The 23588-nt window shown below is 47.7% G+C and overlaps 9 protein-coding genes across 9 annotated transcripts; 5 read left to right on the top strand and 4 right to left on the bottom strand.

Annotated features, from left to right (window-relative positions):
- Positions 1 to 546: 546 nt before the first annotated feature.
- J7337_010838 (uncharacterized protein) lies at positions 547 to 2290 on the bottom strand (the record flags this gene model as incomplete). Its single annotated transcript, XM_044828408.1, has 3 exons — positions 547 to 842; positions 886 to 1133; positions 1185 to 2290. The coding sequence occupies 3 exons, from the start codon at positions 2288 to 2290 to the stop codon at positions 547 to 549; spliced, it is 1650 nt and encodes a 549-aa protein (XP_044676962.1).
- A 553-nt stretch (positions 2291 to 2843) lies between these two features.
- J7337_010837 (uncharacterized protein) lies at positions 2844 to 4611 on the bottom strand (the record flags this gene model as incomplete). Its single annotated transcript, XM_044828407.1, has 2 exons — positions 2844 to 4525; positions 4575 to 4611. The coding sequence occupies 2 exons, from the start codon at positions 4609 to 4611 to the stop codon at positions 2844 to 2846; spliced, it is 1719 nt and encodes a 572-aa protein (XP_044676961.1).
- Positions 4612 to 5383: 772 nt separating this feature from the next.
- Positions 5384 to 6753, top strand: J7337_010836 (uncharacterized protein; the record flags this gene model as incomplete). The annotated part of the gene is made up of 4 exons (XM_044828406.1): positions 5384 to 5708; positions 5759 to 6180; positions 6239 to 6408; positions 6456 to 6753. The coding sequence occupies 4 exons, from the start codon at positions 5384 to 5386 to the stop codon at positions 6751 to 6753; spliced, it is 1215 nt and encodes a 404-aa protein (XP_044676960.1).
- Positions 6754 to 8120: 1367 nt separating this feature from the next.
- Positions 8121 to 10160, top strand: J7337_010835 (uncharacterized protein; the record flags this gene model as incomplete). Its single annotated transcript, XM_044828405.1, has 2 exons — positions 8121 to 8948; positions 8997 to 10160. The coding sequence occupies 2 exons, from the start codon at positions 8121 to 8123 to the stop codon at positions 10158 to 10160; spliced, it is 1992 nt and encodes a 663-aa protein (XP_044676959.1).
- Positions 10161 to 10608: 448 nt separating this feature from the next.
- Positions 10609 to 11487, bottom strand: J7337_010834 (uncharacterized protein; the record flags this gene model as incomplete). Its single annotated transcript, XM_044828404.1, has 2 exons — positions 10609 to 11067; positions 11113 to 11487. The coding sequence occupies 2 exons, from the start codon at positions 11485 to 11487 to the stop codon at positions 10609 to 10611; spliced, it is 834 nt and encodes a 277-aa protein (XP_044676958.1).
- A 389-nt stretch (positions 11488 to 11876) lies between these two features.
- J7337_010833 (uncharacterized protein) lies at positions 11877 to 12723 on the top strand (the record flags this gene model as incomplete). Its single annotated transcript, XM_044828403.1, has 3 exons — positions 11877 to 11926; positions 11979 to 12351; positions 12403 to 12723. 3 exons carry the CDS (start codon positions 11877 to 11879, stop codon positions 12721 to 12723), a joined length of 744 nt encoding a protein of 247 aa, XP_044676957.1.
- Positions 12724 to 15404: 2681 nt separating this feature from the next.
- J7337_010832 (uncharacterized protein) lies at positions 15405 to 16835 on the bottom strand (the record flags this gene model as incomplete). Its single annotated transcript, XM_044828402.1, has 7 exons — positions 15405 to 15423; positions 15474 to 15606; positions 15668 to 15839; positions 15887 to 16241; positions 16288 to 16418; positions 16469 to 16555; positions 16605 to 16835. 7 exons carry the CDS (start codon positions 16833 to 16835, stop codon positions 15405 to 15407), a joined length of 1128 nt encoding a protein of 375 aa, XP_044676956.1.
- Positions 16836 to 17618: 783 nt separating this feature from the next.
- On the top strand, positions 17619 to 18021 carry J7337_010831 (uncharacterized protein; the record flags this gene model as incomplete). The annotated part of the gene is made up of 2 exons (XM_044828401.1): positions 17619 to 17788; positions 17841 to 18021. The coding sequence occupies 2 exons, from the start codon at positions 17619 to 17621 to the stop codon at positions 18019 to 18021; spliced, it is 351 nt and encodes a 116-aa protein (XP_044676955.1).
- Positions 18022 to 19850: 1829 nt separating this feature from the next.
- J7337_010830 (uncharacterized protein) lies at positions 19851 to 20621 on the top strand (the record flags this gene model as incomplete). The annotated part of the gene is made up of 2 exons (XM_044828400.1): positions 19851 to 19870; positions 20006 to 20621. 2 exons carry the CDS (start codon positions 19851 to 19853, stop codon positions 20619 to 20621), a joined length of 636 nt encoding a protein of 211 aa, XP_044676954.1.
- Between the last annotated feature and the right edge of the window lie 2967 nt (positions 20622 to 23588).

The raw sequence follows: 23588 nt of genomic DNA, 5'->3' as shown, positions 1-23588 counted from the left end.
TAATGAAGTCTTTGTCGACAGAAAACTTGGTATAGCTTAGACTGCAATACAGTATGCCATTGACCTAATTAGTTGGCGTCTACAAGAACAGCAATAATATCGGGCTCTGACTCTGCAAAGACTACTGCACTCAAAATACAAGAGTTATTTTTGACAAGGTTTTATCGTGGCGAGAAAAGAGAATGATATTTTTAAAAACATCCGTGTGAGCCTCGTTTCAGGAAATGATGAGTATCACCTATGAGTTATCTCAATGCTACCTGCGCATTCTTAAATGAATGGTCGTACTACAAATGATCAATTCTACCAACATAACATCTTATCACTCTGCGCTAAACTCTCGATGGATCCGGCGAAATTTAAATATGCGTTGATCTCAGCGACTTTTGATCCTGTGAGAACCATGAGAATAACCTTTCTCGACTTCTCGGTTTATCGTGAGTTTGCGGTTGAAGCTTGGCATTTTGATGAGCCAATGACCCAAGCTGATTGATTATTTGCTGCGAATATACCATTTGAATTTGTTAAAATCTTGAACACTCATAATTAATCCTGCTTCCTTCCCACGATACCGCCCTTCTTCAAGCCAAGCCATACTACAATGGTGACAGTGCTACAACTGGCAAAGATGGTCCAAAACGCAGCCCTATAGCCTTTCATTAAAGCCTCTTGGCGCTCCGTGATATTTGAGTGCTCTGTAACTGAAGCAGCGATCGCAGCAGTGATGGCTAAACCGACTGAATTACCGAATTGAGCTACCTCGTTGAAGACGCCACCAGCGAGGGATTGCATCTCTGGGGGATAAGCGTCGGAAATCACGAGGTTCGACACAGTAAACAGCACTATTTTATGTTAGCTTGACCCTATCAAGGCGATTGAGCTTACCATCTGGGTTGACAGGCGAAAGGAACATGGCCCAAAACGGAGCAAGCCAGTAATTCTCACCAACATCAACAGTCGCCATCAGAGGTGCAGCCACCATCGTCACAAGTGCTGAGACAACAGCCAATGTGCGAACCTTGACTTTGGCAATGAGTAGGCCAGTGATGATGTTGACCGCTACACCCATGATGACATGAGGCAGAAACCTGAGGGAGCTTTCTAGAGCTGACAGACCCTCGACCTTTTGGAAGCTACAGGGCAAGGCTTAGCAAGTGATCAAATTCGTATCTTGAGGGACTCACTATAGCGTTGTGAAATACTCGATACCATTCAGCGAAGCCCAACACAAGAAGACAGCGATGCAAACAGATGTGAAAGACCGGTTCTTCCAGAGGCTGTTGGGTATCAAGGCTGGCTTCTCACGCTTGACCTGATAGTCCATCCAGAATGGAAATGCAGCCAAGAGAATAATGGCAACGGTCAACAACGCAATATTTTGCGGGTCATCCAGCCTTTTATAGGATGATGAGATCATTGCAAGGACATATAGCAGCATGCCAAGTGCAACACTCATGGTAGTAGCTCCAACCCAGTCAATCTCATGCATTAAGCGAGTCGTCCACTTTCGCTCGGAGGGTGTGTACACAGATGGCAGAGACCAGATTGCGCCGGTGGATAGACAAAAGTTGATGATTGCGCTCATGTAGTATGCCCATCTCCAGCCGATTGTATCGGTGAAGATGCCTCCAAGAACAAGGCCGAGAGCGTAGCCAAGAGGACTGCCCATGCCATTGATCGCGAATGCGACATTTCTCCAAGGTCCCTTGGGGAATGTGTTTGCTATCAAACTGACAGCGGTGGGTAAGCACATGGAAATAGATGCTCCGAGCAATGTTCTAAAGAGAATGACCTGAATGCCCGTCTGAGCAAGGCCGACAGCCAGTGTGAAAGCGACAAAGAGAAAACTCCCAGTAACCCACATCAATTTGGCTCCGACAACATCTGCGATGGCACCAAAGATGAGTAATAGGCATCCTGCTGCGAGCGCGTACACCGCTGCGGGCCAGAGGATGAGGTTCTCAGAGAGGCCAACGTCGTCAGCGATCTTGGGAAGCGCAGCGATGAGAATGCCTGAGCCCATAGTATTGAGAAAGCTGATGCCCGCAAGAGTGACGATGACAATTACACCTCTGGTCTTGGATATCCCCAGGCCACTCGAGCCCTGCGCTCTTGGGGCATCTTCTTCTTCGGGGGCTGGAGGGTTCAACTGCGCGTCGCTGCCGTTGTTGGTGCTGGTTTGATTGGCTGTTCTTAGCTTGGCCTTGGGATTGAGGGGTTCCAGGGGAATGATGCCGCCGTGGATTGAGGCAGCGCCTGTGTCCGTCGTGATATCGAAGCTGTGATCCATTTTGCGCTGTCGCACTGCGCTTAGATGATGTACATGCGAGTTAGAAGTCGAGATAAGCTCTTTTAAGTAGGATCTAAGGTCGCATCAATTGGTGGTAAGCAGCGTCATAGTTCAGTCGAAGGGCGCGCTTCACGCTGACAAATGACATCAGTTTACAAGGTTCAAATAACTCAATTAGATCTGTCGCAGATGTAAGAAAATCGCCAAGCATTCTTTGAATCTACTATAGTAACGTCGTATATGAGAGCTCGATAGCAAATCATGCCCGCGCCAATAGTCAGCGAAATAATTTGGTGGCAGAGGCTGTTGACGTCGGCATCAGTGCTGAAGCTTCAGTGAGTGACCCCTCTAGAAATGGGTGGCCTGCTAGGGTCCATTAAAGCCAGTCAAAGGCCTTCAATCAATATCGCGACACGCACTTCTATTGTAGGACAAAGAGACACAAGAGATTTTTAGAGTATTTTCATTCTTCTTCTATCATACGACAACTGATAATGGACAGTAGCGCGAAAAATCTTGACCATGGATATATTTAACGACAAATCAATACACCTTACGCCTTCTTCAGCGAACCAGCAAGTTGCCCAACCTCGACACCGTTAATCTCTTCAGTGGCCTCGTGTTTCTCCTTCCACTCCTCAACCAATCCCTTGAAATCAGCAGGGAGATAAGGCGAAGTAAGTTCCTGGAAGCGGCTTCCCTTGCGATGTGTCTCAAGTCCCATATCCTTCATAAGCATGTTGCAATAAGGCAGACCCTCGAATACGAGATCAGGAAGATCAGCGCCGTAACCACAAGGGTATCGCCACTTGCCCCATTGGGTGTGAAGCATAATCTCATCAGTAATCTCCTTGTCGGATGTAGGAATGCGATCGATCTTGCCGGCAAGGAAAGCAGCGATCCAGTGGCCTTGGATGGTTGCGCATGTGGCTGTGCTGACACTGGAGATCATGCCGGCGAAAGCCAAGTCACGGGTCTTGACCATGCCGGAGGGAATCATGAAGCGGTAGTAGCGAAGAGGGTTGGCTTCCTTGGGCTTGACGTTGAGTTCTGGTTGGTTCTTGAGGCCGGGGTAGAGCGAGAGGACCTTCTCGTCGGCGGCTTGAGCCAAAGAGCGCTTCTTCTCGGTGGAGTAGGGAAGGCCAAGCTCATCCTCTGCGAACTTGATAGTAGACTCCTTCTTCCAGCCAGTTGAGCAGATAATAGCATCGGTGTCGATAACGTTGCCAGAAGCCATGACAGCTCGGTTAGGCTCCAATGACTCAATGTCATCGATGTGAACTCTGATCTTGCCCTGCTTAACAAGATCAAACAGAGGGCTATCGTAGTTCAGAATGCTAAGTCCACTACCGATCCAGAAGGCAGAGTGCCAAGGCTTAAGCTTCGCTAGCTCAGGATGAGAATCGTAGCCAATAGCACCAGTTACATCGTTGCTAAGAGCCTTCCAGAAGTTGCTAACGAGGAATCGACCGACAGAAGTTCCATGGAGGAAGTTTCGCACAGCAGGGAAGCCGTCTTCTTGACCCCAAGGGCAGGGACTGAACCAGGTCATCCATCGAATGTTCAACAACTGATCAAGTCGCTTCTTGAGAGGTGTGACGAAAGGAGGAGCGATCCAAACTGGACCGTTTCCTGTAGGACGAACAACCAAGTCGACTGTTGCGCCATCTTGAACCAGTGCGTAAGCAACATCAAAGGCAGACTTAGCACCACCAACGACAATGGCCTTCTTGACGTTCAGGTTAGGAGCCTCTTTGCAGAAGTCCTTGGCGTGGAAGAGAGGAGCACCGAACTTCTCGGCGTTCTTGTACTGGGGCATATTCGGTGTCGATGTAAGACCAGTAGCCAGCACCAATCTCTCGGTAGTGATACTTTCAGTTCCCTCGGGGGAAGTAACACTAACTCTCCAGCCAGCATCGCCATTTCGCTCCACCAAGTTCACAGAAGTGTTGAACTGGATTCGATCGTGAAAATCGTAGTGCTTAGCGAAGTCGGTGAGATATCGGTGGAGGACTGTTCCGGGGATGTGGCTGTTGGGCTTGACGCCGTATGTCTTCTCGGCCATGGGAAAGTCGGGGAATTCGTATGTGCCCTTCATGTTGTTGGACTTGAGGCCGGGATAGAGACGGTTCTTGGACCAGGTGCCACCGCATGACTCGGCGGACTCGAGGACGGCGAGATTGGCGTGGGGGCTGATTTGTCTGATGGCTTTTGCGGCGGCCAGACCGAACCATCCTGACTTGTTAGTTGGCGATGTCTCGGTGAGGGGTAGTGAGATGCTTACCGGCGCCTACAACCACGACATCATATGATTTAGTCATATTGTCTTGATTAAGATGGAAGAATGAATGTTGAGAGGTAAAAGGCAAGATCGTGTATCCTCTATTAGTTGAAAGAAGCAAGTATGATGATACAGACAGCCAAGGGGGCGAATGATGGGCTTTCTATATCTATCCAACCACAGGCGTCGGGTATCCCCAAACGTCAGTTTCACTCCAAAACCTCGTCTAATCTCCAACTGACACCTCAGCTGAACCCCTGAAACAGTCCAACAACGTGTCGGAACGATATCTCAACTGCTGTAGAACTGTCGTAAACAAGGAATGCCGATAACGCTAGCTTGGGTTCTACCCCAGATTCGACGTTCCGTCACCCCCATTCCGTCTCCACGCATCAATTGCCTTATCTGGGGTAAATCATGGCTACGGAACGACATGACAGCTTCAATAAGTGTTCCGAACCCTGTAAATTATATATCTAATCCAGATTAGTGACGCAGGAACAGATATGACTCGCTGGAGTTGACTCGCTTATCATGTCTAACTTTACCGACTAACAGCGCATCGTGCGCCCACGGACTTTCCGACCGGAAGTTCCGTAATTGAAGCGTTTATCTCAGATCTGCGATAAGACTTTGTCAAAAGCGGGGTCCGCGATAACCCCTCGTATCATAATCTGGGGTTTACCAAGCTTCGGCAGAGTTCCGCTCTACGTACTTCACATTCTAATTTACTATCTATATATTGTTTCTTCGAGCAGCGCCTAGACCACCTTTCACCCCCAGACTCAAAAACCAACCAATCAATTTTCATAATGTACGCCGACATTTCAAAGCCTCCTGCTCCTCTTCCCCAGGCCAAGCCTGAGACTGTTGGTGAGGGGATTACTCTTCTGCCTCCACTTTCAAGACGTGGTCATGGGCCTGGTCTTGTTATTCTGAGTCCTGACTCAGAGAAGCATTTGGAGATCATTGAGGGTGTTCCTTCTGCTCTCTTGAAGTGGGCTGAGGAAGGATATGCAGTTGTTGAGATACAAGCGAAGGCGTTTAAGAGAGATGCTGGTGAGGTGTTAGGTGATGCCTTGAATGCTTTGAGGGGTTGTGAGCAATTGGAGAAGGATGGCAAGATTGGACTGATTGGTGAGTGATCTCACGCGTTGGCTGGTGGCGTAATACTAATTCTCCGACAGCATATGACCCCAATCTTTGGAACCAGGTAGCTGGGTCAGTCAACAACTCTGGTCTAGTAGGTGCAGTGATCTACGCCAACGATGCAGATCTCGCAACTCTTCAGAAGTCCAGCATCCCCATCCTGCGCCACATTGCAGGCCGCACAGCCATCATCGAAAGAAGTGATGGCCTCACAACATACTCATACTCTAGCGCAAAGTCTCATCTCATGGCAACTCCATTCCAAGACGACTTTGACTACTGGACTGAGTCTTTATCGCACACAAGAAACTTGACTTTCCTGAAGCCGCTTACCAATGGCCCCTACTTTGATCTTGAGGCTATCTGGGATGAGCATACTTATTATGAGTTTGCGGACCGCTCGGTTGAGCATACGATGAGCACTATGGTTGACCAGCCGTATGTTAACCACGTGCCTACTGTAAGTTCCCTGCAGCTGTTGAGCATTGAGACCAGTTGGAATACTAACAATGATCCAGCTTACCGGTGGCATTGGCCGCAAATCACTCACAACCTTTTACCGTGACAACTTCATCTTTCAAAACTCAGACGACACAGAACTTGAACTCATCAGCCGCACAATCGGTATTGACCGTGTAGTCGATGAATTCCTCTACAAGTTCACCCATAACAAGACAATTGACTGGCTGTATGTTACCTCACCCTCGCTTTCTACTACTTCTACTAACGTATCAGACTTCCCGGCGTTCCACCAACCGACAAGAAGATGGAAGTCCCCTTTACTGCAGTCGTAAACATCCGCGGCGATCGTCTCTACCACGAGCATATCGCATGGGATCAGGGCACTGTTCTCGCTCAATTGGGCTTGATACCACAGTATCTCCCCTTCCCGTATCCTGTTGCAGGTCAAAAGGAAGGTGCCAAGTATGAGTATCGTGTGCCAGTGACGGGTGTTGATACAGCGGCGAAGATGAGGGATAGGAATTCGGTAGCTTCGAATGAGATGTTTAGCTACAAGGTTCGGGAGGTTTAATTAGCGTAGCATTTTGATCTTCCATTAGCATTAGTTCGGCGTCAATCGATTTCGTTACAACACTACAGAACAAAGTAGCTTTTTTCCCGCCCGCGGGTAGTATTCAGTCCCGACTTCTGAGATATGACGACAATTTTGCCCCACTCGGAGTTTTGACGGCCAAGAGTCGCGTGCTGTTGAGCCTCAACAGCAGTGGAGGAACTATAGCCAATTGAATCAGTGTTGCTGTATGTAGAACGAGAAAAAAAACTGTATAAAACCATTGGCTTCTGAATTTTGCAGTTTCTGACATGTCAGATCACAAATACTTCGGGGTGGTGACATATAATGCACCATTTTGTTTAGTAGCTTGGTAATCGAGCATCAAAGCGTCAAAATATGATGGCGGCATGATCTTGTCCTACAGCAACAATTACCAAGTCCTTACCAGTGATTTTAAGACATTGCCACCACGGATGACTATGGGGGGTTTATGTTTACAGCTGCGCCCTTTTTCCTGCATCTCTTGACTCGGCCATGCCGTCAAATGTGATAAACTGATTCACCTACCCTGAACCCTCGCAACCAATGCAGCGTATGGTCTTCCGAAACCGGGATGGAATGATAACGGTCTTTCAAACCGATAATGTCTAATTGGCCTCAAACCGCTCATGTAAGCCGTTGGCCACCGCCTAAACCGCATCGATGGAAGTCCGCTACTTATCTCCGCAGCTAAAATTATAGGAGATAAGAAGTAGAAGCCTAGTCTCGCCGATCTCAGTCTAGCCAGGTTTACCCCGCATGGGTCCAAGGTGAAGACCGACGCTAGTCAAGATTGACCCAAGATAAATAATCAACGCGGTGTTTCTTCACCTTTTGCCCCCGAGTTTTCGCCTTTCTCACCTCTGACCCGACTTCCGACATACTTAAACGAAAGAATATTGAATGAAACGACAGACTCAATTGACTGGTTATACTGGGATACTCATCCACGCGACGCGACAAAGGAGGCTGACAGAACCCCTGTTTTAGCCATGGCCCAGGCACGTGAAAGCAAAGGAGTCAAAAAGTCCAGCACTTCAACCGGAGAAACCGGAAAACGGAGGACGCCATATGCTCTGCGCGCATGCGACACATGTAGACGACGAAAGGGAAAATGCGATGGGCGACAGCCGTGCAGACACTGCTCCAGCCGAAACCAGAATTGCAGTTACAGCAGCAGTCTCGAGAACAATAGCTCCAGCCTTGACAGTGACGATTGGCACCCCGCTACAACGACAGCAGCGCCTCCAGCGCCCGCCATCACTGACCCGATACCTGCGACTACGAACCATGACTGCGCGACTTCGGGGACTTCATGCCAGACGAACCAAGCTGCGATTGTCGACATGCTCTCTAGTCTTCAGGAGCAATTGAATAGTTTGGCGTCGCAAGTGCAATACTCGAGTAACCAGGAACAAACAAATCTTCCGTCGCCAATGACTATGATTGCTGCGACACGACCCCGCGACCATATTCCCAACACGAATCCTAATACGAATCCCAATACAATACCCATCATCAGTCACAGCTACACTGAATCCACCACCGATGATCAGAGCTCAACACCAAAATCCTCTCGAACAACCGCCTCTCAACATTTCTACGGCCCAACATGTCCAGACTACGCATTGAACGTGGGACAATTGAAACTCCGACGGAATAGCTGCCCTGGTCCACCACTTCAACAAAAGCAATTACAACTTGCCAGTATTCACGAAGACGACGCTTCCGATGAGGCGGATCAGAACGATGGGCAAAATACACAATTCTCTGTATCACCGCGCACAATCGACAAAGGCGACCCAGCTATGCTTTTGACATTTCGCTCAATTATGGGTCTGCAAGAGACCACTCAGCTTTTGTACATTTATCAAGAGGTCGTTGGTGAGCTTCATCCTGTTGTTGATATCGATGCGCTCATTATGCAGACACGCTCGTGGTATGCTGAAGCTGGTGCTGGAATATGGGATGTTTTGGCGTCGAGCACTGGAGCCGCTACTTACGAGTTGCTACTGATATTGAACTTGTGCTTGGCTATCGCGTTGAGGGCTGATGGGAACCCGTCGAGTTCGAATACGGAGACTTTGCTGAGGGATAGCTTTCAGGACGCTGTCAATGCGAAACTGGCTGCGCCTGCTAATAGCATCCAGCATGCGACCATCATATTCCTCAAGGTATGACATTACCGTGGTCTGAAATGAGAAATTTACTAATTGAAACAGGGCTGGTACGACTTCTTCCAAGAGATGCCTCGCTCAGCTTGGCGCATGTGCGGCATCGCAGGTCGCATGCTGATGGAACTCGGTCTCCACAACGCCGAGGTCTTCAGACATACCGTCAAGACCGAGGCTCAACGCACAGAGGCCTGTACGCTGATCAGCAGTATCGTCATCCTCGATCGGCAATGGAGCTATGCAACTGGTCTACCAACACACTTCCAAGACAAGAGCTTCAGCTCCATGTCTACATCGTCCGTCAAGAACCCATATCTCAAAGCCATGCTCTCCTTCATCCTCATAAGCGATCGTTTCAGCGAACCTATATCCAACGCCGCAAAAGGTGAAGGCTACAATGACGAAAACTCATTTGAGCTTATGAGCTTTCAGATCGAGCAGTGGAGAAAGAAAGCTGTCGGTGATTACACCGTTGCGAATTGTCAAACATGGCATACAGACCCGTCGACCCGTCCGCCAACATGGACGATCTTATTAAATCTCAGAGCGGAATCCGTTCGGAGTCAAATTCTCAAACCCTTCTTCTTTTCAGAGTTGGATATTGAGATCACCAAGAACCACGTTCGATCAGCTACTGATCGAGTTTACGATATCATCCACGTTCTGCACACGCTTGACGCGACTACGGATATCTACCGCAAACAACATCCATATTATCAGCATATTCTCGCATGCACCGCCGGTCTAGCATTTCTGCTCATCGCTTTCATAAAGCAAAACAGAGCAACAATGCTTCCAAGTCTGACCCCCGATCTCATCGAGTCTCTCGGCGGCAGTTTCAGCATGTGTGTAACGCTCACAACAAAATACACGCACCGCTCGCGTTCAGCACGTCGTCTCGCCAAGCGTCTTATCGAAATGCGACGAAACCTTCTGAGTTTGGGAATTCTCAACCCAGCGAGCCCTGGAAGCCACGAAGGTCTAGATAACGTCACAGAGTCAATCAGGAGAGCGAGTCTTGCACAGCCAGTTGGAGATTTCCAGCCTTATACCGAGTACTCGCCGCCTTTTAATAACGGGGTCATTCCTGGGGGGTTTGTGGGTGGGACTGTAATTTCGGATACGGATATGCAGATGGGCTGGGAGGATTCGCTAAGGTTGCAGTGGCCTATTGGGGATGTTAATCACATGTTTTCGGAGAGCATATTTTGATATTGATTAGCGTTAGTAATGAATTATGATGATTATGATCCCTTAGCCGATGATTTGCTGTTCCGTATGACGGTGAAGATAGCGGGTATGGGGTTCAGTGACGGATCTGGGCGCTTTGCCGATTCCGGGTGCGGTATCCGCTTCGCGGGCCGCTGGAGAGCTGAAGGCTTATCACTTGAGGCTCAAGGCGGGAAAGGTATCTCGAACATCTGATAACAAATGGCTTAGCTATCAATAGTGCCAGTTGCAGTTGGCAATAGATTACGATAGTCATGTGTTGAGTCCTACGGATACATCATGAAGATCGAGACTCCATTTTGTCTCTCCATCGTCGATGCAGCTGTATGTGATGGAAAACGCAGTTGAAGACGAGGTTTCAAGTTGGAGGAAAAACGATGGGGGACATAAATGAACTCAATTTGACATAATTCTCAACGCTAAACTCAACCTAGTTGTTCTCATAACTAATCAGACCATCAATAGTACCAGCATGTAATCCACCAGTAATGGGAATATCCGCCGCAGTAGTATGTCTCGCCGCATCACTCAACAGGTAAATAACCGCTCCCGTAAGATCATTCTGTGTACTCAATCTCTGGTTAGGAGGCGCCAACCACATCTGCTCTCCCTCCCTCTTACTCTTAAGCTCACGGACAGTCCTCGTCATCTCAGAGTCCACGAATCCTGGGGAGATTGTGTTGACTCTGATACCCTTTGGTGCTAGCTCAACGGCCAAGGCTTTGGAGAGCATGAGGATACCGCCCTTGGAGGCGTTGTATGCCGCCATACGGTAGCCGGGAAGGCCGATGTGTGCGGATTGAGAGGCGAGGAGCACCATGCTTCCGCCTGTGCCTTGCTTGACCATTTGACGGGCCGCAAGTTGAACCACGAAGAACGTTCCCCGGACCTATCCCCATTAGTTTAATCCATCTTGGCAGACCAGATAACTTACATTGATGTCTTGAATGCGGGTAAACTCCTCCCAAGTCTGATCCAGGAACGGCTTATCAATAGCGATACCCGCAGCGGGTACAACACCGTCAATAGTCTCAAACTCCTTCAACACCTTATCGAAAGCGGTATTGATGCTCTCCTGTGACGTAACATCCGTTTGGATGTAAACAGTCTTGGCGGAGAACTTCTCACTCAAAGTGTTGAACTCGGCAGTAGGTTCTTTCTGGATATCTAACACAGCGACATTGCCGCCCATCTCGCAGATAGCTCGCGTGCAAGCGAAACCAATGCCTTGAGCTCCACCGGTGACGATGTAGTTTCGCCCGCGGAGCTCAAACATGGGACGAACATCTTGGAGAGCGTCTGTAGCCATATTGGTTGATCGAGTGGGTATAATTTGGGGGCAGTAATAGTGTGATAGTCTGTTATTATGTATAGATTGAGCGTATTTGATGACAGTATTCCTTATAAATGCCGTGGCTACATCATCTTATCGGCTCTTTACTTATCATCTGCTGAACGATTGCCAACCCCGGAATGTGGATAGTGACCCACCTTCCGGCTTTCGGAACGGTCACGGACCATTCCGTTTATAGCAAAGGTCTAAGCTGAACCAAGTTGATCATGGGACTGATTGCTATCAAATAACTGATTAGGATTTCGGGGAATATCATATTTATGCATGCTCTATTGTTCCATATCTTATCGTGGTAATTGTGATCCTCAACGACGTGACTCCATCAGCTGAAAACGATATCGAAAATGGCTTCTCATCCTCCTGCTGCGTGCTGCACTATCGCCAACCTCCATGAGTAAGCAACTCTCAAACTCTACTAATTGATCTTGTAAACTGAAAGATCTTAGGGGTACTCCCAGGGGAGATGTTGTCAAAGTCGGCAATGTCACCGGATATCTAGCAAAGCCATCTAAGGAGTCCAAGCAGGCTGTTCTGTACCTCCCAGACATCTTCGGTATCTGGCAAAACAGCAAGCTAATGGCCGATGCCTTCGCTGCTGAGGGTTACACATGTCTTGTTGTTGACACCTTTAATGGTGATCCAGTGCCATTGGAGATGCCTGAGGGCTTCGACATTATGAAATGGCTTGGTGAGGGCTCCGATGGAAAGAACCCCCATACGGCGGAGGCCGTGGATCCCATCGTCGTGTCGGGAATTGAGTACCTCAAGAGCATTGGCATCACTCAGATTGCTGCCGTTGGATACTGCTTAGGAGCCAAGGTCCGTTGCATACGCAAGCGCGAAGACTTCCAGACGCTAACAAACTTATAGCACCTCATCCGTCACTACAAGGATGGCATCAACGTTGGCTTCATTGCCCACCCATCCTTCGTTGAGTCAGAAGAGTTGGCGGCCATCACTGGCCCTCTGTCCATCGCAGCCGCAGAGCTCGATGACCTTTTCACAGTAGAGAAGCGCCATGAGAGTGAAGCGATCCTATCCAAGTCAAAGCAGGACTTCCAGATCAATCTGTTCTCGGGAGTTCACCATGGCTTTGCTGTCAAGGGAGATATGAAGGACAAGAAGCAATTGTTTGCCAAGGAACAAGCATTTAACCAGGCGGTGTCTTGGTTCAAGAGACATTTTGAGTAGAAATATATTACACCAGTTTCCAGATACAGCAAACGTCTGTAGCAACGACCATCGAATGAAAAAAGTATACAATGCTGATGATAAACTACAGGCTCAGCCTACAGCGAGAGTCGCTTCCTCTCAATCCCCAGTGAATTAATTATCATAACCAAGATCTGTCCAAAGTGCTATTTACAAAAGTCTGACAAGGTCTCCGTCACGTTGACTTCAGCACATGCTATCCCCAAAGATAACCCATATGACTTGAATGACACATCAAGTGACTTGACGCTAACATTCAAAGCTTTCTGAGCGAGGACCAAGCCGGCCACTCCAAGCACGATGCTGATAACAGTGAGTAGCAAGACAACTGCTGTAGCCCGGAACGTAGAGTACTTGAGGAAATTCCTCCTGTCAGGTCTCAAGCGTAACTGAGAGCGACCGCAGTCTGCCTTGGCAAGCCACGTACCACTCTATGCAGACAAGATTGGTTTGAATGACACTTTGGCATTGAACTATTGATTCCAGCGTAACCGTAGCTTGTATGATGTACCGGGGTTAGAACCAATGACACGAAGCATGTTTTGGCTAGGCTCTTTCGCCATCGGGGCTGTGGCTGATGAGACCAGCGTTGCTTCCTGACCATGCCCATCTTCCATTTTCTAGCCTTGCAATAATCGATTAGAGTACGAAAAGTGCTTGAAATGTCTCCGGGACCCAGGCTCTTGTGTTGTACCACGAAATTCAGGCAAATGATGTGGCTCAATCATAGCGATTTCAAAAGAGAGCCATGGCTTAGAAAACAGGACAATGCATTCATAACCCCCGTATACCTGCCGCAATCAAAGCCGTTGCTTTTTTCCAGTTTGAAGTTGCACTTTCCCACCATCGTGACACTGCAATGACCACACCAGTGGTGGCAGAGGTTTCTGTAGCTCTTGATTGAGGCTAAGTCCTTTGGTGGCGGCACAGCCCCCTCACTGCCTCATATATTGCTTCATAACATCATCTCACTGCCATAACAGCTCATTCAACTTTGCTTTCCCCTGTCATAGCCTCAAAGCCAGAAATGTCGGACCCGGAAACATATAGGGAGCTTCCATAGAGTGAAGTCCCGAAAGACATAGGTGCAAAAAGCCAGTCTCCTTCAGAAGAAATATTCGCAACTCCCGCAAATGAGCATTTCTTGAAGCAGCATTCTTATATTGATCTCAATCCTCTTGTGCATGAAATAAGATTGGTCCATGTCTTCAAGAAACCTGGAAACCATTTGATCTGCTGCGACTTTCTCCCCCCACAGAAACTCACAGAGATCAGCAAGAAATACTGCACGATATCCTACTGCGCGGGCAGCGCCAAAGACACTAAGCCCATTCTTCTTCAGGGGACAGAGTTCAACGTATTTGCCAATCTCGACTGCGCTCTTCGGGAAACACTTGCATATTGGAGCACCATTAATGCTGAATTCGCCTGTGTTCTCTGGGTCGACCAGATATGCATCAATCAATATAATGATGCTGAAAGATCTCACCAAGTCAAATTTATGAAGGAAATCTATTTGAATTCCGGTGGAACGTTTATCTGTCTTTCTACAGCCGAAGCAGACAAGCCTGGACCGAATGCCCTATCTTGGTTTTCCCAGAGAGATGTACATGAGCTGACCTTGAGGCACTCATCCGATATAACCCTGGCAGACTATGTCAATGGCTGGAATGCGTTCTACAACTTGATTGAATGCCCATGGTGGAGTCGTGCTTGGGAGAGTTGCCGTACTGCCATGGATCTACTCTTTCAGAGGAGCGTCTTTGAAAATGACTCCTTAGAGTATAACATGGATATCAAGAAATTGGCGATGCTCGCCCTTGACTCTAAAGCGACTGATCCACGGGACAAGATCTTTTGTCAACTGGGACTTGCACATCGAGGATACAACATCATGCCAAATTATTCCAAGTCTAATACTCTTTCTCGCGTACTAATCAACACCGCAGCCAAGATAATCCAGTTCGAGGGAAATCTCGACATACTTTTATATGCGCTTCATCTTGTTAAAGCACCATCCTGTCGATTGCCATCTTGGGTACCTGACTGGACTTTCTCGAAGACTTCGAGCTTTTTCACTTTGGGATACTCGGAAGTTTTATCGTCTCTTGCAGTCAACGATCGGACCAGAAACGACACCATTAATCCATTCCGATTTCGAGGGAGCCCTGAGCGTGGTGAGAACTCTGTTCTACGAGTACGAGGACTTCGTTTGTATATATTGAACGGGTTAGATGAGACCATCACGAGCAGTAAAGGCAAACATGTCGTCTTGGAGAATGGGTATATTGTTCAATGCCGGGTTGATGCAGAGTTGGGTGATGAAGTCTGGCTTCTCATAGGCGCGTCCTGTCCCTACATCCTCCATCCTACTAAGAAGGGGTTTAGACTTATCAGTGAGGTTATGGCCCCAGGTTATCATGCAACCCGCCAATTGTTCTTTGAAGAGAAACAACGCAGGATGCACGAAGGACTTGAGATCTTGAAGGAAATTTCTATAATTTAGTTTTGGGCTGTTTGTAACTAAAACGAAATGCGTACAGAGACTTGATGCCGTAAGCATCTCCGTATTATCCTAAGCTCTGTTCTTCGGATACTACTTTAAGTGCTCACATAATTGGGTAAAACATGTGTTGCTGACGGTGATCCGATCACGGGCCTTAGGTTTTCTTCTCCCACCTACCAGAAAATTAATAAGCGACAAAGGAAGTGAATGGTAAACTACTTACAGATCTAGGAACAGTTTCCAGAGAATAGAAAAGAGAATGCCTTGAAGGCCATTGGCCAAGATGCGAGTCTTGAGTCCACGTCCAAGGAGGCCGATGACCCCATCCTGGATGACCACAGCGCGTGCAGCTTCGGCTAAAACATGATCATGTTAGTTCTAGGCTTTGGCTTTCATTTGTGGGATAGATGACCCTACCATATGAGACCTTGGTGTCGTTGACCTGTCGATAAGTCTTGACAACTCTCAATGAGTTGGAGATGGAATCGGAGACGATGGAAGCGCAGAAGCCGATGAACGCAAGGCGGAGCAACCACCAGAAAAGGGGATGTCTGGAGGGCTCAGTAATGACCTCGGACAAGTAGTTGTACTGCAACAAGTCAGTTTCTTATCTGTCGATTTTGAGTCTGGACGTACTGTTGCGAACCAAGGATAATGACCGACAAAGGTAGCAGCAGCGGTAGCAAAAGCTCCCCACCACAAGCTACCAATTCCGTTGGACTTTATACGGCGTCTCAGAAGGGCTGTTCCACGGGCACCCTGAGCTTGAAGGGTTGTCTTCAAGGTGTCAATGGGAGTGAGGATCATGCGGAACGCAGCGGCACTGGGAAGTAATGAGCCTCCACCTTGGAATACGAGCGGACTCCAAATTACCATAGAGACGCAAAAATGGTCTTGATTGGCGATGGCAGATTCTTGAGGTAGGGGTTTGACTGGAGTAACGCGAGAATACCAGCGTTCGCAGCTGTATCTCCGAATCGCGCGATTGGGCCTGCAGCAGTTAGATATCAGCATTCCAGCGACGCGGATAATAACACAAGCCTTGAAACAACGCAGGTGCAATTCCTTGGTAGTATCTGCGGATTCCGCCCTCAGTGTAAAGAGTACGCGTGGCAACAGCGAAGGACGTGCCATGGCGATACTGGTAGTTCATAATTGTCCGTAGAGGCTTATCGCTGTCAGTTGAACCATATCCATACTGTCTAGACAATAACCTACCATTAGTAGCAGAACTTGCAGCACCATGGCAGCTGCACCGCTGAGTCCTCCTCCAAGAGCCCGTTTGAGGGCCTTCTTAAGATCAAACTAAACAAGTCAACACCGTCCACATTTCTCATCAAGACACGAAACTCACCTCAGTCTCATCTGCATCAATCCAGCCCTTGATAAAAACCGCCAGCACCACTATCGCAAGCACGGCCCAGAATATCCTCCAGGCATACCAGCTCCTCGGCCTTTTCTCCGGAGCCGGCTCGGCGTCCGGCTCATTACCGGCTTCATTTATCTCCGGCGTTGGCTGGTCCGCTAGAAGCGGCGTTTGCTCAGTACTTCGAGCAAGAGCCTCGGGGTCGACTTGAGTTGTCATTGTAAGGCATGAGGATGTTGTATGTCTTCAAATGAATGATGATAAGAGAAAAAAGAGGCGGGTGGCTGAGATTCCTGCGGTCCCCGCTATCGTTATTGATTAGTTAGCGATTTGCGTGCTAAACATGCCAATTACGTGCTAATTTAAGCGGGGACCAGACCGCGAGCATTATTAATCCACGTTATCGTGTCTCGGTTCTCTTATCTCGATAAAAGTGCCAATCTCGATATCCAAGATGCTACGGAGTACAGATCGTTATATTGACAATCGCGGATGGATTTGGATTCCCGGAACTATCGATATAAAACATAGTCAATGGGTTCTCTAGCAACCCCATCACTGAACGCCCTTGGTATGTTGGACTAACTACCGTTACACGTTAGTCCCAAACCCGGCGGGCTCTGATCACTTCAAAGTTCATGCCATTGATAGCGATAATACATTAATTAAGATGAAAGAGAAAACACAGGCTTGCACTTCACCAAGAAATAATATTCCCCGCATCTATTGATAGAATGGGCTAATCCTTTATGGCTGTACAAATACGCGCCGAGCTTCAGTGGCGGTCTGAGAGCATAGCGGTTGCGAGGTGATAACTTAAGATAGACCAGGATGCTGTGACCAACATGCATTTGCGGAATGGCTTCCTCTTGGAAACAAAACCAACAGCGCTAAGCTCCCTAAAGGTCTTCTGGTTTGAGACATTCCTCGCAATGAAGTCTTCCATTCATTCCATTTTCCAAATCTCGAAGCGAAACACAGCACATACCTGCATTACCGATCATGGCAACTCCAGAAGAAGCGGAGAGGATTGTAAAGGAGGTGAAGGAGTATTATGGATATTTGGACCATGACATGATGGACGATATTGGCCGGTTCAACTCCGACTATCGTCGAAGGATTGATGCAAATTGGCTCAAGATGGAGAACGCCGCATCGCATTCCATCAAAGTGTAAGTGCCTTGGAGAGTGAATACAAATCCTTAAATCTCACAATCTGTTCAGTTTAGCAAGAAACATATCCGGCAGCGGTGCTCGATTCGTGTTCGAGCTTCTCCAGAATGCCGATGACAAGAATGATCCCCCGTTTATCTCCTTTCAGATCCACCCGAAACACATCGTGGTTGAGTGCAACGAGGACGGATTTACTAGTCTGGATCTGAAGGCGATATGCTCTGTCGGATAAAGCACCATGACTGCAAAACATGGATATGTAGGTGCCAAAGGCATTGGCTTCAAATCCGTGTTCATCGCTGCATCTCGCGTGCACATCCAGTCTAGAAATTACTTGTTTGAGTTCCGACATAATAGGAACGACCCGGGTCTCGGAATGGTAAGGCCTATCTGGGTGAAGCCGACGGAGACGATTCCTAGTCCTCTCACTCGCACAACACTTTATTTACATGATCAAGGTGACGAGGATGAGATAGAGCATCTTAAGACGGCCATTACTATGCAATTCGACGACCTTCAGGAGATACGTCTCCTTTTTCTACGAAAACTGAGTTAAGATTAGTGTCACGTTCTACGACGCACAAGGAAACATTCAGCGGTCAAAGCAGTTTACGAAAAAGAAGATCGACTCCTACCGTGTCTCTTTAGAAACTGAGGTAGCTTCAGCGGACAAATCCTCTACGACAAGCCAAATGTATCACATTACGAAGCAGTTGACCACAGGCCTAGCGCAGAGCGAGAGTCGCGATGCTGCCACTACTGAGGAGGCACGGAAAAGCCTCACTTCTGCGGAAGTTATCTTGGCTTTCCTCTGAAAAGTGATTACCAGCCTCATATTTCTACAAGAAGTCAAGAACTCTTTGCCTTTTTATCTCTTAGGACTTCAGACTACAAGGTAAGTAGTATATATGCCTTGACACTAGGACAGCCGACTGAGTAAAACCTAGTTTCACATCCAATCGGACTTTGATACCAATGCCAACCGGCAGGATATTGTGAATACGATAAGGAGAAACTTGAACATTCGAGACTAGATTGCGAAGACATTTCTGCAGGCAGTCTTGGAATTTAACCAGCACCCAGTTCTATGCTATAACTGGCCACAGTTTCTCCCCTCTCAGGATAGTGGCCATGGTTCTTTTTGGTCTGGACTTGATGCTAAGATCCTATCACTGGTTCAGGATACTCCTACTCTAATATCCAGAAACAGGAGGGACTTGCGTCTCATTCGTGACGTCAAGATAGCCTCGATGGGCATGACCGACGATGAAGGCATAGTCTTACTCGACGATCCTGTCACGGACCCCTTCACCTCAGCCAAGTACCCGTACGGAGTGGCTAAGCATCTGAAACCCTTTGGACTACGGGTAGCACGCCCGTCTCTGTTTGTTATTCTACTACAAAGAGATCTTAGCCTGTATGACTCCAAAATGCGCGCCAACACAACTGCTGACGCCTGGCATTCCTCAGTAGCCCGAATGTGCTCCAAAATATTTGATAACGGCTGGGATGGAACCGCAATGCTCAAGTCGCTCGAACTTCTACCATTGAGAGATGGAGAATGGGTCTCATGTCCCTCAGGACCGGTTTATTTTCCGATGACAGGAGATATCGAAATACCGGACTTGGACCTCAAAGTGTTCAATAAATCTGCGACGATCAACCCAGACCGGAGGGATTTTGTTTCGGCATCTTGGAGCAACAGACGCCACGCAAGAAGAGGTTCGATTCGCAATAACCTCCTTATTCATAAAATCGCCAAGCATGAAGTTTCGGTTCACTTTTGACTGTCTCCGCTACTTATTTCTGGCACACTCACAACCTAAACATGCACGTGAAAGCTACAAGAACATATGGCTTTTCACCGAAGAACACAAATTGCATCGAACGCACGACCAGAATATTTATCTTCCTATGAATGAGCATCCATTATGCCCCGCCGGCCCCTTAAAAAATGCCCATGCGCTGCCCGATTTTCCTCTCCACTTTCTAGATCGCGAATATCTCTCGATTGGATCAGAAGATCAAAATCACTCCTTGTCTTCTTTCTTCTTACAAGCGATGGCTCTACGACTTTATCGGTTTACACCCATCTTGGAGGACACAGATCCATTCTGATCTGCTCTTGACACTGATATTCGAAGCTGGATATCGAAAAGTCCGGCCCTCAGATGTAGAGGTCCGAGGGCGTGGCGGCTCATCAGTCATCTTACCAGAGTTCCTCCAGAGGCTCAAGATGAAAATGGAAAACCGCTGTTAAACGACCCACTCAGCGAGTCATATCTTCTGCGCGAATATCCGGTGGCTGCAGCGGCTAAACTGACCGAATATGGCCTCACCACTATACCCGACGCCCGACTGCTCGAGCTTTTGGAGATGGATCTGGATAGCCCGAAGCCGAGGATGCACACCAGCACCTCGAGGGATTGGCAAATTGCCACGTCGCGTCTCCCCACAAAGTTGCTCACCAACGATGAGCGAGTTGACAAGCTAAAGTCATTTCCTATCGTGCAGCTGCGGGACGGTAGCTGGACGTCCGCGGCTTCCAGGCCAGTATATTTTCCTAACTCAGAACACAGTGCTATCCCTGAGTCGTTGAAGTTCGGGGATGTGGCTCTATTCGCAACATTCCAACCTGGACGAAGAACGTTATATGGAAAACTCGGAGTGATTCAGCCCACAGCCAAGGAAGTCAGACAGAAGATCCTGGACACTTTCAAATCAGCTGAAACTTTACTACTTGACGACGTCTACGAGTATCTTCGCTACCTATACCTGACACATCAGTCTTTCAATCTTGTCACTCCCATGAACAGCCCTATGGTGACGTGAGGGTTCTGACGACGGGCATGAAACTCCAGAATCCACATGCCACCACTGTATACTATCCGGGAACGGATGATCCGTATAGCCCCGAGAGTCTGCTTGGCCCTGCTTCCATGGCCAACTTCTTGCACCCGAAGATATGGAACAAGGGAGCGGATAAGCTGGTCCCTTCCACCCAACTTAGAAAGTATGGCTTTGTGATTCCGTGGGCATACGGGAGCGGCCAAGTTTACTACAAGCTAAAGCGCAGTCCGAGTCTGAGCCTACCAACAACAGATCGTCAACCGATGCTAGCAGTATAGTTCTATCTAACGCATTTCATTATATATGTAAACATCATCTAGACAGATTATTAGGTTTCATTGAGCGCCTTCGGATACATAAAGGCCACTAGCTGTTAAAGCATCTAACTCTCGTCTCTGAAATTCGACAACTTCCTGCACAGAAGTTATGCGGTGTGAATTTTGAAGTCATTTTATAGGATACATGGGCTCCTTCCGAGGACCTTCAAACTTCCATCAAAGTGTTCATGATGAATCCCGACGTATTCCCTTTCCTTAAACTTGATGATGAGAAAGACGTTGATCTAGTCATCGCTAACACATGGAGCTTCCTTACTAAACACTTTGGCGTTAAGTGGAAACACGACCTTGACTTCCTAGTGCAGATGGTGAGGTGTATCAAACGCAAAACATCATCGGTCCAAATAGACAAACTCATGAGGGTGTATGATTTAATTAGCAGAACATATTCCTTATCGACTAGCGAAGAGAAAGCAAGAGCCTTGTAAGTCTGCGCATCCATTGGACTTCATGTTGTTAATATGTTGATAGAGAGTTTTTCAAAGATGGTGGCGTGCTGCATGCTGAAGGCAACAAAGTGTGCTGGTTAAGGTCTTCACGTTGTGTTTGGTCTGGACCAACTGGTCTTGTATCTAAACGCTCCATCAGACTTCGAAAAAAGCTGCGCCAAAATACAGTACCAGAGCATCGTCCGGCTTCTCGTCAATGAGCTCAAAATTCGAGACGCAATTCGAGACCTTAATGGCGACGATATGGTGGAAGAGCTGTGTGCGCTACGGTTGCAAGAATGTAAAGATATCCCCACCGTTTACCGTATCTACACATACCTTGATGGGGAGACTATATCTCCTGAAACGAGGTGAGCCGCAACGTATTTTCTGCATATGAAGTTGGAGCTCAGGATGGAGTCAAGTAGCTTAGTAGCATGAATCTATTGGAACATTCAGAGATTTCATGAGTGAACATGAAGATGAATCGGGGTCCCCGAAGCATCTTGCGAAACTATTAAGAAGAAGCATCATACACTATAGTGTCCCATTCTTCGACCTCATCAGTCAGGATGATAGGATTTTTACCTAAATAAGGATACATACCATTGGGCTTTGTTATCTCGTGGATGCAATCTATTATCATCTACATTCGTGCCCCCTTCTACACTCATGTCATCGTCCCTACTACATAGACCACTGTCCTCGAATAAACGACTTAATTGTCTTTGCCTATTGCATTCTGATGTCCGATAAAGATAAAATCAGCGACAAAAGGGATTTTGAAGTCTATCATCCAAATCCTAACAACCATAACATCCACCATTCAGGCTTCCACTTTTCGTATCCGACTTCTATCCCAAAGGACATAGGCTTGCATAAAGTAGTGAGGCATAGCAACGTCTTCAAATAGATTTTCTAGTCGACAGGCTAGCTGCCTGTGAACACAGCGTTTCTCTACGCTCACTGCAGATGAGCAAAGCTTTGCCTCCTCGATTGCGAACGCGAAATAGCTCAAGAGTACATAGTTCTGCAGCTCCTCCTCCTTCATCAGTCGTAGGTTCTGTAACACAACCTAGCCACGCAAGCAAAGAGACCTGGTGTATCTCAGTTCTTGGTTTTCGGTCCGACTTAAGAACTTTCATGCCTGATCATCATCAGAGCTTGATATAGTCGGTGACTTGGACGGATCTTTCCGGAGTGTTGTGCGACTAAGTGTTCTAAGGTTCTGAATTTGTCAAAGACAAACCATAATATCGACGGGAGGTAGAGCCTGTCACTAGATATGTTCCCACCAGTCATCAAGACATTTCCAGTTGGGCCCTGTAACGTTGCGACTGTCATTACATTTGGGACCACTGAGATCATTCGGGTCATCAGAATCCATGTAAAGCCGCCATGATTCATACAAAAGAAAGCCACGTTCAAAGGCGTATGTCTCTTGTTCGGAAAAAGACCAATGTTCTTTCAACGATTGGATGCCGCTCGGAAGCTAGATCTGGTTGGAGCCTGCTCTTCTCTTTCCACGACAAGAGTGTTTTCCAAGCTTCCGTTGAAGGTTCTATAATGAGATGGTGTGCCTTTTCTCTCTGTCGGTGAAGCTCACAAATCAAGGGTAGGTGCTTTTCCCAGTTCGGGTAATACGTCTCTTGTCTAACAGTAAGCCTATGGCCTTTACCCAACATCTTATCTGGGAGAGTGTTTATGACCAGCATTTGATGAATTCCAGATTCCAGGGCTGCACATGAGTTTTTAATCTGACGGATGGTAGGCGCCATTATGGACGAACGGTAAGCAAGGTAAAGCTGGAATATGACAGGCGATGCGTTGATGACGGACTGGAGATCTATCGGGGATAAAACTGATCGCATGATCATAATAATGACTTCACTTGGAAGCTTTTCCAGCGTTTGTGTAACGTCCATATTGAAGATGTATCGAAATGTTGGTAGAAACTCAAGAAGAGATGTTCTTTGGGGGCGGGGGAGGGGGTTATTTATACCTCGGTGAAGAGGAAACTTTCCAATGTGGATTTCAAGGTTTCACGTTCATAGCTCCTCCAAACGCCACGCCAGTGAGAATCTCACTACAGCATACCACCACATCGAGTGGCAGACTTATTCATGCAGACGAAGGTTTGATCGAGAACCTTGAATTAAGTAGCCGTGGCCTTTTCAACAAGA

This window comes from Fusarium musae, chromosome 8 (assembly GCF_019915245.1).
Source record: "Fusarium musae strain F31 chromosome 8, whole genome shotgun sequence".
Classification (NCBI taxonomy): Eukaryota; Fungi; Ascomycota; class Sordariomycetes; order Hypocreales; family Nectriaceae; genus Fusarium; species Fusarium musae.
This window is presented reverse-complemented; position numbering and strand designations above follow the sequence as displayed.